This window comes from Vulpes lagopus, chromosome 9, assembly GCF_018345385.1.
Source record: "Vulpes lagopus strain Blue_001 chromosome 9, ASM1834538v1, whole genome shotgun sequence".
Lineage (NCBI taxonomy): Eukaryota > Metazoa > Chordata > Mammalia > Carnivora > Canidae > Vulpes > Vulpes lagopus.
This window is the reverse complement of record NC_054832.1, coordinates 47,790,102-47,802,793: the sequence shown is the minus strand read 5'-3', so window position 1 is coordinate 47,802,793 and position 12,692 is coordinate 47,790,102. Positions and strand designations below refer to the sequence as shown.

The following is a 12,692-nucleotide window of genomic DNA, read 5'->3' as shown; positions in this document are numbered from 1 at the left end:
AGAAAAAAGTTCCAAAGTGAAATTACATTTTTGATTAAAAAATAGTATGCATGGAACAGAGTATATGAGAAAGAATTTGGCCAGAGATGGGGCTACTAAGTCTACTTGCTGCTGTGTAGAAAAGAGACTAATTAGGGGCAGAGGAAAGCAACAGTGGAAGCAGAGAGACCATTTGCCACAATCCAGGTGAGAGGTGATAGTGTCTTGGACTTGAGTAATATAGCAAAGGAGGTAGGGAGAAGTGGTTTGGTTTCTGGAGCTAACAGAACTTTCAGACGGCTTAAATTCACAGCGTGAGAGAGTCAAGTATGGCACCAAAATTTATGGCCTGTGTGTCTGGTTGCATTTGCTGTATTGTAAGGTGGCAGGGTTGTGGCAAGAGCACATTTTTGGGGTTGGGAAAAATCAAAATTCAAATTTGGAAAAAATGTAGGTCTAACCTCCAAATGGAGATATATAATAGGTAGTTGAGTATAAAAGTCTGGCAATGAGGGGGTATCTAGCTAGGTTAGGGCTATGTGATTATTTAAGGAATAAGAGTAGACAGAGAAGAAATTTAAGGACATTTGCAAGTAAGTCATGGAGATGGGAAGGAACCAGCAAAAGAGCTGAGGCAGAGGAGGTAGGAGAATCAAACAAACAAGAACAGTTACTAGAAGACGAAGGAAGATGACCAGCCCTGTCCAGAGTGCTGGTATGGTGAGCAACATGAGATCTTAGAAGTAACCATTTGATTTGGCCAGCGGAAAGATATTCAGGAGCAGTAGAGAGGAACAGTTGATTGGTGGGAGGGAAATCCAGAGAAAATGGGAAGAGAAATGGAGATGACAAATATAAACAAATATTTTAAGGAAGTTTGCTGTAAAGGATGATAGGGAAATTGGGTGGTATCTAGAAATAGATATGGAATCGAGAATGGGAGGAGAATAAAATATTTACATGCAGATAATCATGATTAAGTAAGAAAAGAGAATTTGATGAGGTCAAAGAGATAGGGAATACAGGAGCAGTGATCTTGAGTAAGAGAAAAAGCAAGACCATTAGCTCAGAGTGAGAAGTAGAGAAAAGAACTATTTGAGGAATGAAATAGTCACCCAGGAGAGTGACTGCAGTGGGGAAATAATGATTATCAGGCTCCCACCAAGCTCCCACTGGAGATTGTTGGTTATGAACTAGTCAGCATGGTTGTATGTGCATTTCTAGCATGTTCCGGTACCTAGGCACAGGCATGGAGTAGGTTAAGGGTTGTGTTTAGCTGGGCTTTGGATTTTGCCAGAAATTCATTGAGGAGAGGCTGGGTTTGAAGGTATACAAGAGAGTAATTTTAATTATTGATGATGGAGTCAAAACTGAATAAGGGGAGAAATAACTTTTTTGAGAAGCTGAGAAACAGTGATAAGGTTCCATGTATTCTTTAGATTCCGGTGGAGTCAAAAATTGCAAAAGGCAGTGAGCTAGAAAATTAGGTGTGGTTCAAATTGAGTTTGTGAAGGAAAACAGTTATTGCTAGTAACAGTATCTAAGGTCATTGATGTCAAGAATGTTTAGATGTTGAAATGTCCAAAATTATGATGGTAGTGTAGAAGAACACGTCATTGAGGGAGTAACAAGGAGAAACCCAGAGATCTACAGTTGATGACAGCAACGTGAGGGTGAGGGTGGTGAGCCACTAATGGCAGTATGAAGCCATGAGTTGGAAGACGGGCACATTTGAGGAGGAGGAATTAGTAATGAGGAGCAACACCTGCCCTACTTCCAGGCGTGGTGACATGAAGGGGATGGGAGAGAAACAGCACGGAGGACTTGAGGGGAAACAAGTCTTCAGAAAAGTGCCAGAGGTTTGTTAAATCAAGGTGCTAAAGGATCTTCAGTGAACAAGTTGAGTATCTGGGGGATTTTGTTAATGATGGATTACAAACTTCAAAGGGCAAATCATAGAGATGGTTTTGGGAGTGAGGGGAGGTGTGAGAAATGGAATTGGATTTTGAAGTGGATGGGCAATTGGTGGTGAGAGTTGGGGTGCTGAGAGGGTCTGGCACTTCCTGTGTTGGCTGTTGTGAGCAACAGTGAAAGCAAATGGAGTTAGTCCTGCAAATCTCTTAAGCAACTGTGGTCAGAAAGGAGTAGAAGGAGGGGTCTTGTCTTGCTGATGTATGCACAGGAGCCCTGAGGTTTTTTCCTATATTTCTGCATCCAGGTAGGTAACTTAATTTATAAAACATCCTAGAAAGAGTGGGGGTTTTGTTCCTTTACCGTCCTTGTTGACAGTTATCGATAGGATGTGATAGAGCTAAGTGTTTGAAGTCATTTAACTTTGTATTTTGTGTTTCATACTTAATACATTTCATGTAATATTTTGGTTTTCATGATTTATGCCGGTTGCTTATTTAAGTGCTTATTTTGGCCTGTGAAGCCTCACGTTTTCTCTGTTATCATTGTGCTCTAAATAAGAAAATTGTTGTTTTATAAATTTTTAAGTAAAAATTTTTATTTCTCTTGGCAGGCACTTTTTCATGGGAAGTTTATTGATACTGGTTTCTCTTTACCATTCTACAAGCGTATGCTAAGTAAAAAACTGACTATTAAGGATTTGGAATCTATTGATACTGAATTTTATAACTCCCTTATCTGGATAAGGTTTGAAGATTTATCTTTCAATAAGGCATTTTCTTAAAGTCAACTTAGATACATTAATTAATCAATGTATATTTGTATCACCTAGAGACAACAACATTGAAGAATGTGGCTTAGAAATGTACTTTTCTGTTGACATGGAAATTTTGGGAAAGGTTACTTCACATGACCTGAAGCTGGGAGGTTCCAATATCCTGGTGACTGAGGAGAACAAAGATGAATATATTGGGTAAGGTGATACACCTGATTGACCTGAATCTCTAGAACTTCTAGAGCATGTCAGAACTAACTCCTCTGTCTGTACCTTTAATTTATCCCATGTTCCCTCCTCTGGGAAGCTGTTCCCGCATTCATTCCCCCTTTCACTTATCCTTTTTTGCATTTGCGCTCTACTCCATCTTGGTCTGTTTATAAACATGCTCAAAAGTTCAAATGTACTAAAATAACTTCTCTTGCCTCTAATGTACATTTATTTAAGTTCTTCTCAACAGTACTAGTGTTCTTGAAATAAAGGAATAAATGGTGACCTTCATTTTCCCACTCGCTTGTGCTGTATGCATTCTACCTTTGTCCAGATCAAAAATTATAGAGCAGTGGGGCTTAAAAGGGCTTTGCAAAGACTGTGAAGCTTTTTTATTTCTAGGTGAAGCACCCAGGGTGCTCTTTCAGGTTGTAGCAAAGCCCAGCCTGAACCCCAGGCTCTGACCAGCAGCCCGATGCTCATTCCTCTTCCAGCTCACTTTTCCTCTTTAACTTACTCTTTTCATAGGACCTGCCAAGCCCCTGTTTTGAAACTCTTTATTTTCTTGAATTCCATGATCCTGCACCATAGAAATTTTCTTCACATTTTCTGCAATGATGGTTACCTAAACCCCAATTTCGTAGCTATGCATGCTTCCCAGGTTCTTTATTCAACCTGCTTCTCTACATAGTCTGCTACCGTGGCTTCAGTTTTCTATTAAGGTAGTATCTTCAGATACTTAAGGTGTAATTTCCATTTGCCAGCAAGGTAAATCCGTACATTTCCAGAATAGAACCAGACAGTAAATATTTCAGGCTTGTGAGCCACATACAGTCTCTCTCGGAACTACTCCACTCTGCTATTGTAGCACAAAAGCACATAGAATATGAAGAGATACTTGTAGCTATGTTCCAGGAAAACTACTGAGGACTCTGAAATGTGATTTCAAATTATGAGATACTCTTTCAATATTTTCTCAGCCATTTTTAAAAAGTAAAGACTATTCTTAGCCCACATGCTGTGTATAAAAAACTGATGACAGGCTGGAGTGGGCCCATGGGCCACAGTTTGCCAACTCCTCAACACGTCAAAATCAAAATTCTCAATTTGTTTTCCTATTGCCTCACTTGACCTGTCTCTGTTGATGATACTATCATTTTTATGCTCTTTCAGGCTTGGATTCTCAGTGTCACCTTTGTCTCAAATTTTTATGTTGTTCTTGATATTTGTTTAAAAAATGGGATCATATCATACATGTTACTGTCTAGCTTGATTATTCCATCCTCCACATCAGTAAAGAGAGATCTAACACATTTTCTAATAGCTAGATTAATTATGATATATCCATCTGTCATTTTTGCTAGTAGGTATTCAGGTTGTGTCCAGTTTGGGCTACTACAAAGGCAACACAAAATTTCCTTAGCATAACTCTGTATACCTGCTGCTTTTGTCTTTGTGGAATAGATTTCTGAAGTGAGATAATTCAGTCAAAGACTCTTTAATAGGGATCCCTGGGTGGCGCAGCGGTTTGGCACCTGCCTTTGGCCCAGGGCGCAATCCTGGAGACCCAGGATCGAATGCCATGTCGGGCTCCCAGTGCATGGAGCCTGCTTCTCCCTCTGACTATGTCTCTGCCTCTCTCTCTCTGTGTGTGTGACTATCATTAAAAAAAAAAAAAAAAAAAAAAAAAAAATCAAAGACTCTTTAATAGATATTGGTGTGTTGCTTTCCCAGAAGGTCATAATTATCTTTTTTTCTCTTTTTAGCCCATAAGTTGCTATGGCCTTTGAATTTCACATCCTTAATGTCTCCCTGTTTATTAAATAAATGCAGCCATTCTATGTGGCATTCTAGGCCTCTGGCTTCCTATTTTTCTGCTAAACTACTGTTGTCCAATTGGAGTTAAGCCAATGACTGATTTTCTTCTTTGTATATATTTGTATTCTCTGACATATTTCTGTTTTGCTTATTTGTCATGCAGTAAGCATTTATTACTCTTACTGGCAAAAACAATATAGCTATTTACATTTTGAAAACATATTTATAAGGATGGTTCATAAGGCACTGGGCTTTCTGTACTTAAGCCTTAAACTTTCCACAGGATCCAACAGTAGTTACGTAATAGCGTAACTGAAGCATTTTTAAAAATACTGTCAATATTTTCAAATAACGAAAACAGATTAAATACAGTTTCATCATATGAAGTTCATATTTAGTTCACTACTTTGAATTTTATGTATTGTGTTAAGGTGATCACCTTATCTGTATAACACCTGTTATAAAAAGTTAATTTTTCTAAAGTCTTATCTGTATAACACCTGTTATAAAAAGTTAATATCTAATCCTGAATATAAACAATTTTTGGATAATTTCGTTTCAGTCTCTGAAACTGTAACAGACTTTTTAATCTTGTATTTTAATCTTGCTCTTTATGTGAGACTTTATGCTATTATGTGAGACTACTCTTCTTTTTAAATTGTGATATTTTGTTTCTAGTGTACAGAGTAGAACCTCCATGAATCTATGAGTAAATGAATGGTAGAAAGATGTATCAAGTGCTGTCGGGATCCAGAGTGAGAAGGAAGTCATTGATTCTGTTGGGAGAACTGAGGAAAGTTCTTCATAGGACATTGCGTATGTTAGGTCTGAAAAGACAAATGGGAGCTTGCCTGGTAGATGGAGAGTTTTGGGGGGAGGGAAATAACAGGAGCAGAGGAATTTTTTTTAAAGATTTTATTTATTCATGAGAGACACAGAGAGAGAGAGAGAGAGAGAGGCAGAGACATAGGCAGAGGAAGAAGCAGGCTCCATGCAGGGAGCCCGATATGGGACTCAATCCTGGGACTCCAGGATCACGCTCTGGGCCGAAGGCAGGTGCTAAACTGCTGAGCCACCCAGGGATCCCCTTGGAGCAGAGGAATTTAGGTATTAAAGGGATTAGTTTATCCTGAGAATTCTACAACCACAGCACTGTGGTAATAGTATCATGGTGAGAAATAGTGGCTAGCTAGGAGCCTCAGGTCGTAGCCAGATTGTATATTAGTCTAAGGAAATTCTTATGTCTAAGAAACCTGGAGTTTGCTCTAATATGAGTCATGAAAAACTAACCAAAACCAAGATGAGGTGATGAGAATTGTTTTTGGAAGGCTAATTCTGGTATCTTTGTGGAGGATGACCTGGGAGGGATAGATGGATGGAAGAGAGTGGTTAGGGATCAGAACATAGGTAAGAGGCTCTTTCATTCTTCTTGTGGTTGAGTATCATAGACCTGAAATAGGACACAGTAGACATAAATGAAGGAATGGATTTTTTTTTTTTAATTTTTATTTATTTATGATAGTCACAGAGAGAGAGAGAGGCAGAGACACAGGCAGAGGGAGAAGCAGGCTCCATGCACCGGAAGCCCGATGTGGGACTCGATCCCGGGTCTCCAGGATCGCGCCCCGGGCCAAAGGCAGGCGCCAAACCGCTACGCCACCCAGGGATCCCCAGGAATGGATTTTTAAGGATGTTATAGGAATACATTAGTTCAGATTTAAAGATCAGTTACATATAGTGAGGAAAATACTAGCAAATGAAATATTTGAAGTTTCTGGATTGGTTAACAGTTGCATGTGTTAGCAGGATATCCAAGGAAGGAGGACTTTATATCTTAGTATCTTAGGAGGAAATCAGGATTTGGGAATTCAAGAATGACTGGCTTTTCTGTGATGATTAATAGTTTAGGTAATTAATGATATCATGTTTAGGTAGTTAAAAGAAAAGAAAAGAAGGCAGAGATCGCAGTGATACCAACATCTGTGGAACAGTGAAACCAATGAAGGAAATTAAGAAATAGCCAGAGTTAGATCAGATCAGGAATGGTGGTATTGCCAGACGAGGGAAAAACTGGAGTCGGCTTGTGAATGCCAGTGCCCAGTGTTACAGGACGTTCATGCATAGGAGTGATTTTGAAGAGGGCCTGGGGCTTGGCAATTAGAGTTCTTTGGTGATATTTGTGAAGAAAGGGTTTTTTTCCCCCCTAGAAGAGATGTTGAAAGCCCCAGACCATTACAGTGGTTTAAAATTTGGGTAAATAGGAGGTGAGAAGTGGAGGCAGTGAAGTATAAACTTTTATTAGGAGTGGTGGTAAAGAGAGAGAGAATAGTTAAGAGGAAACACTGGGGGTCACCTGCATGGCTCAGTGGTTGAGCGTCTGCCTTTGGCTCAGGTCATGATCCCAGGGTCCTGGGATTGAGTCTCACATCAGGCTCCACTGATGGGAAGGAGCCTGCTTCTCTCTCTTCCTATGTCTCTGCCTCTCTGTGTGTCTCCCATGAATAAATAAATAAAACATTAAAAAAACATAAAAACACTGGGTTGAAGGAAGGGTTTTGAAAAGTAATAGTCTAGCACCCATGTGGGCAAGTGGGAAGTGAGATGGGAAGGTAGAGTGGAGGGCATGGGCAAAAGAGGGCAAGGCATTGATGAACAGCTGTAGAGGCAGCAAGGATGTAAGGTTTGCCTCAGCAGAGGAGACCAGCTTCCTCTGGGACCCAGTGTCGGTAAACAGCCTTTCCTTTTATCTGGCAGCTTCTCCCCATCACTAGTCCTGCGCTGTTCCTCCAGAGACCTCCAGACCCATCTACTGTCAGAGGGGCCCTTTGTGGAGATCCTGCAGCACCGTACAGATTCTCTTCCTTCTTTTTTATTATACTTCCTCCTCTACATCTGCTTGATATGTCGCCTCAGAATATTTTTATTTTCATTTTACATACGATTTTTTTCTATCCTGTTAGGAAATCTTTGCATTCTCTGTAATAGCATGTAAAGAACCAATTCTCCAGCTTTAAGCCTTCTCAAGTCTTCTTTGGCAAATGCTTGGCTGGAAGGAAAACCTGTAGAATGAGGAGCCTTTCCCTTGCTGTGTTAGCACACGATATTTGGTATTCTTTGTTTACACACGAACAGGAAAGAAGTGCTCAAATGTGGCTGTGTTATTGACAGAGAACTTCCTATTTTGAAAAGCATCCTTGGGGATCCCTGGTCAGTGGTTTAGCGCCACCTTCAGCCTGGGGCCTGATCCTGGAGACCTGGGATCAAGCCCCACATCGGGCTCCCTGCATGGAGCCTGCTTCTCCCTCTGCCTGTGTCTCTATCTCTCTCTTCTCTTTCTGTCTCTCATGAGTGAATAAATAAATAAAATCTTAAGAAAAAGCATCCTTCTTAGCTGCTGATGTGCTAGAACTGATTTCCTCATGGAGAAGCACATTAACTCTTAAACTACTTACATACACACATCAGCATATATACGTGTTATATATAGTATATTTGGAAAAAGGAATTTCAAAAGTACTTTGTTTCTAAGCATTTACCTCACATAACAAATTAACTATTTTTAAATGCTGTCTTTATTTTCAGTTTAATGACAGAGTGGCGTTTTTCTCGAGGAGTGCAGGAACAGACCAAAGCTTTCCTTGATGGTTTCAATGAAGTTGTCCCTCTTCAGTGGCTTCAGTACTTTGATGAAAAAGAATTGGAGGTTAGGCTCTTTTATTATGCTATTTAGGAAATGTTACTGGGAGGATGGACTGTTTTTGTGCTTCCACAGAAGGATGTCCACGCGTTTTTAAATGACGTGGCACAACCTTGAATCCTCATTCATGTCAGGGGTGAGGGGGGTATTGAAATCCCAGCATGGGATGGTGGTCTTAAGTGTCATGATAATGTCATGGGCACAGAATCATTAATCAGTACCTGCTATTAGGGGTACTCAAGGTGAATGCAACCTTCCTAATAACTTGGGGGACTTCATGAAACCCTGGTTTACTAGTGAAGTTGCCCCAAAGATCAGTTTTTTAGGTCATAATTCTTAGTCACCGTAACTGTATTTAGACTTGTTAGAAGTATATTAGAAATTATTTTGAAGGGGGATGGGAGAGAGTAAAATACACATAACAAAATTTATCATTTTAAACATTTTTTAAGTGTACAATTCAATAATGTTAAGTATATTCACATTATTGTGCAGCCAATCTCGAGGCTTTTTTCATTTTGCAAAACTGAAATTCTGTATCCATTAAACAACTCCCCATTTCTACTCTGGCCCCACTGTTCTACTTAGTATGAGTTTGACTACTCTTGGCATCTCCTATAAGTGAAATCATGCAGTATTTGTCTTACTGTGACTGGCTTATTTCACTGGAAATAATGTCCTCATAGTTTATTGCTATTGTAGCATGTATAAAATTTTCTTTCCTTTTTAGGGCTGAATAATATTCCATTGTACGTACATACCACGTTTTGTTTATCCATTTATCAGTCAGTGGATATTTGGTTTGCTTTGTTTGGTTTTGATGAATAATACTGCTACAAATATGGATACATAGATACCTCTTTAGGATATACACCCAGCAGTAGTCTTGCTGGATCATAAAGTAATTATATATTTAATTATTTGAGGAACTCCCACACTGCTTTCTACAGTGACTGTACTGGGTTATATTCCCACCAAAAGTATGCGAGAGTTCCAATTTCTTCACATCTTTGCCCACACCTGATATTTTCTGCTTTGTTATAGTAGCTAACCCTGATGGGTATACGGTGATATCCCATTGTGGTTTTTGGTTCATATTTCTCAAATGATTAGTTATGGTGAATTCCTCAAGTCTTCTTTCCCCATATAGGTTAGAACATAGGCAGGGCTGTTAGATTAGCAGAAACACATCAGAAGAAAAGAATGGTTAGATATTTTTTAGAGTACTGTTAATCTTTCTTTTAATCATAGACTTCATTAAAGAATCTGAAAAAAATTAAATAATTTTGTGTCTTCAAAGTGCATACACCTAAAATATTCCATACCCCCCTTAAGAACCCCTATTTTAGAGGCCCACCAAGTGAAAGAGGGATGTTACAGCCAGAGTCCCACCATTAGAGCACAGATGAAACCAAGATAGTAGATCTGAAAGGAGGTGAATAGGTGCATACTTTTTTATATACCCTTGGTAGAGTTTACAGTTGTCTCACACATGGCCCTGTGAAATAGCTGGGCCATATGATAATTTCCTTTTATGCATAAGGACACTAAAGCCCTTATTGGTTACTGATGCCTTTAGCTCATAGTAGAGCTGTGAGAAAGTACAGATCTTTTTTGTTGTTGTTTTGCTTTGAGTTTTATTCCTAGTCTTTTTCTTTTACTTCCATATCTCTTAACCATGAATATCACGATAATGGGCATGCATAACATTATGTGAAGTAATGATTATTCATAGTCATGCCCCTTTACAAATTAAAATCTGTTTAAGATAATGTAATAATCATTCTTTGTAAAAATTCTCATTACACTAGAAATAGAAGGCAACTTTCTCAGTTTGTTAAAGGGTATCAACAAAAAAAGATAACAACCCTGACATCATTCTATATGGTTATACCATGAATATTTCATTTTGAGATTGGGAACAGGGGCAAAGATGTCTACTCTCATCCTTTATATTGCCCCATTGTACTAGATGGCCCAGCCAGTGCAGGGAGGCAAAAGTAGAAATAAAAAGCAAAGAAGTAAAATGGCCTTTATTCATGGTAACATGATTGTCAACTTAGAAAATCCTAAGGAACCTACCAAAAAAAAAAACCCCGTGAATTTAGCAAGAGTACAAGATAGAAGAAGGCCAATAATTTAAAAATCAAGTGTATATCTTCTATGTGCCAGCAACACTTGGAAATTGAAATCATAAGGTTTTTTTTATTAAAGCACTCAAAAAATAAATTTAACCAAGGGCATGCAAGAACTCTATACTTAAAAACACAAAAACACAAAACATTGCTCAGAAAAATTAAAGAGAACTTTAATAAATGTTTAATAAATAACATCATGTTATGTATTGGAAGACTCAACATTATAAAATGTCACTTCTCTCCTAATTTATCTGTATATTCAACACCATCCCAATCAGCATCCCAAGAAAATTTTTTTGTAGAAATTGACAGGCTGATTCTAAAATTACAAGGAAATGCAAAGGTGGTAGATAAGCTAAAACAATTAATTTTGAAAAAGGAAAACTTGGAGGTTGTTCACTACCTTTTTTCAGAAATTATTACTAAGCCATAATAATTAAGATAGTATGGTATTTTTGAAAGGATACACAAGTATATCAGTGAAACAGAAGAGAGTCCAGAAATAGACCCACACATATATATTATCAATTGATTTTCAACAGAAGTGCTAATATTTTTCAGTGGGGAAAGAGAAAAAGTCTTTTAAACAAATGATGCTGCATCAACTAAATGTCCATGTTAGAAAATTAACCTTGATCCTCACTTTAGCCTTAAGAAAGATTAATTTAAAATATAAATATGGGGATCCCTGGGTGGCGCAGCGGTTTGGCGCCTGCCTTTGGCCCAGGGCGTGATCCTGGAGACCCAGGATCGAGTCCCACATCGGGCTCCCAGTGCGTGGAGCCTGCTTCTCCCTCTGCCTATGTCTCTGCCTCTCTCTCTCTCTCTCTCTCTCTCTCTGTGTGTGTGACTATCATAAATAAATAAAAAATAAAATAAAAATAAAATAAATAAAATATAAATATGAAAGCTGGAAAAAGAAAAATCTTAGTATGGGCAGAAGTTTTTAGGAAGAACACAAAACAATTAGCCACACATCATATTTTGTGTTTTTTATATATATATATATATATATATATATATATATATATATATATATATATATATATGTATGTATATTCATATACTCTTACAGCTTAGTAAAAAGACAAATTTTGTAGAATGGGGGAAGACTCACTTTACAAAGGAAGCTATGATGGCAGGTAAACACACGAAACCTCATTCATTACTGGGGAATGTGAATTAAAACTAAATGAAATACCACTTTGGGATAATGTTAGAAGATTCTTACAATGTGATATACATGAGCCTCTGGTGCCCTAGCAGTTCCACTATTAGGTATTTACTCGAGTGAAATAAAATACATATTCATACAAAGATTTTTCCATAAATGTTCATCACAACTTTATTTATCAAAGCCAGAAACTTGAAGTAACTTCTAAATGACCATTAAGAAGTAAATGGGATAAGTAAATTGTTGTAGAGTCGCATAATGAAATACCACCTAGCAACATGAAAGAAGTATGGTACCCACAACAATGTGGATGAATCTCATAAACATTGTGTTGATGTGGGGAGCCAGAGGGTGGAGATAACAGGAAAATGGTGTGTGTGTGTGTGTGTGTGTGTGTGTGTGTGTGTGTGTGTGTGTAGCATTCTCAAAAATTTAATCTGTGATGATATCATTGATGACATTGAGCCAAAGATGAGGATGGTGTTTTTGACTACAAAATGGGACCTAATCGGAATATTCTTCATCTTGATTGTGGTGGTGGTTACATAGGTGTATATATCTGTCAAAACTCATCTAACTCTATACTTAAAATACATTCATGTCATTGCATATAAATTGTAGCTCAAAATTGATTTATGAAGAAGTGAGTAAGTATTAGACTATCTTATTATGCCAAAATTAGCTTTCATCCCATATGTGGTGTACTAGGCTTACTTGAAAATTTCACATAGAATATTTTATTCCCAAAGTCTGGAAGAGTTAGTAACAGGAATTCGTATATATTTTTATTTATTTGTTTTTATTTAAATTCAATTTGCCAACATACAGTATAACACCCAGTTGCTCATCCCATCAAGTGCCCTCCTCCTTAGTAACTGTCACCCAGTTACCCCATCTCCTCACCCACTGGAATTAGTGTATTTTTAACTTTAAATAGAGAAGATCGCATAGATTAAAAAGAAAAAAGAACCAGAAATACATGTTTGAAAT

General features: G+C 38.0%; 1 protein-coding gene across 4 annotated transcripts in view; it reads left to right on the top strand.

Moving 5' to 3' along the window:
- WWP1 (WW domain containing E3 ubiquitin protein ligase 1) overlaps positions 1–12,692 on the top strand; it is a 178,518-nt gene that overhangs the window by 97,059 nt on the left and 68,767 nt on the right. For all 4 annotated transcript variants that reach the window (XM_041768531.1, XM_041768534.1, XM_041768535.1 and 1 more), the window contains 3 exons: positions 2,504–2,637; positions 2,723–2,863; positions 8,276–8,396. In XM_041768531.1, the coding sequence (XP_041624465.1) occupies positions 2,504–2,637; positions 2,723–2,863; positions 8,276–8,396 (396 nt within the window). The remainder of the gene's footprint in view (positions 1–2,503; positions 2,638–2,722; positions 2,864–8,275; positions 8,397–12,692) is intronic.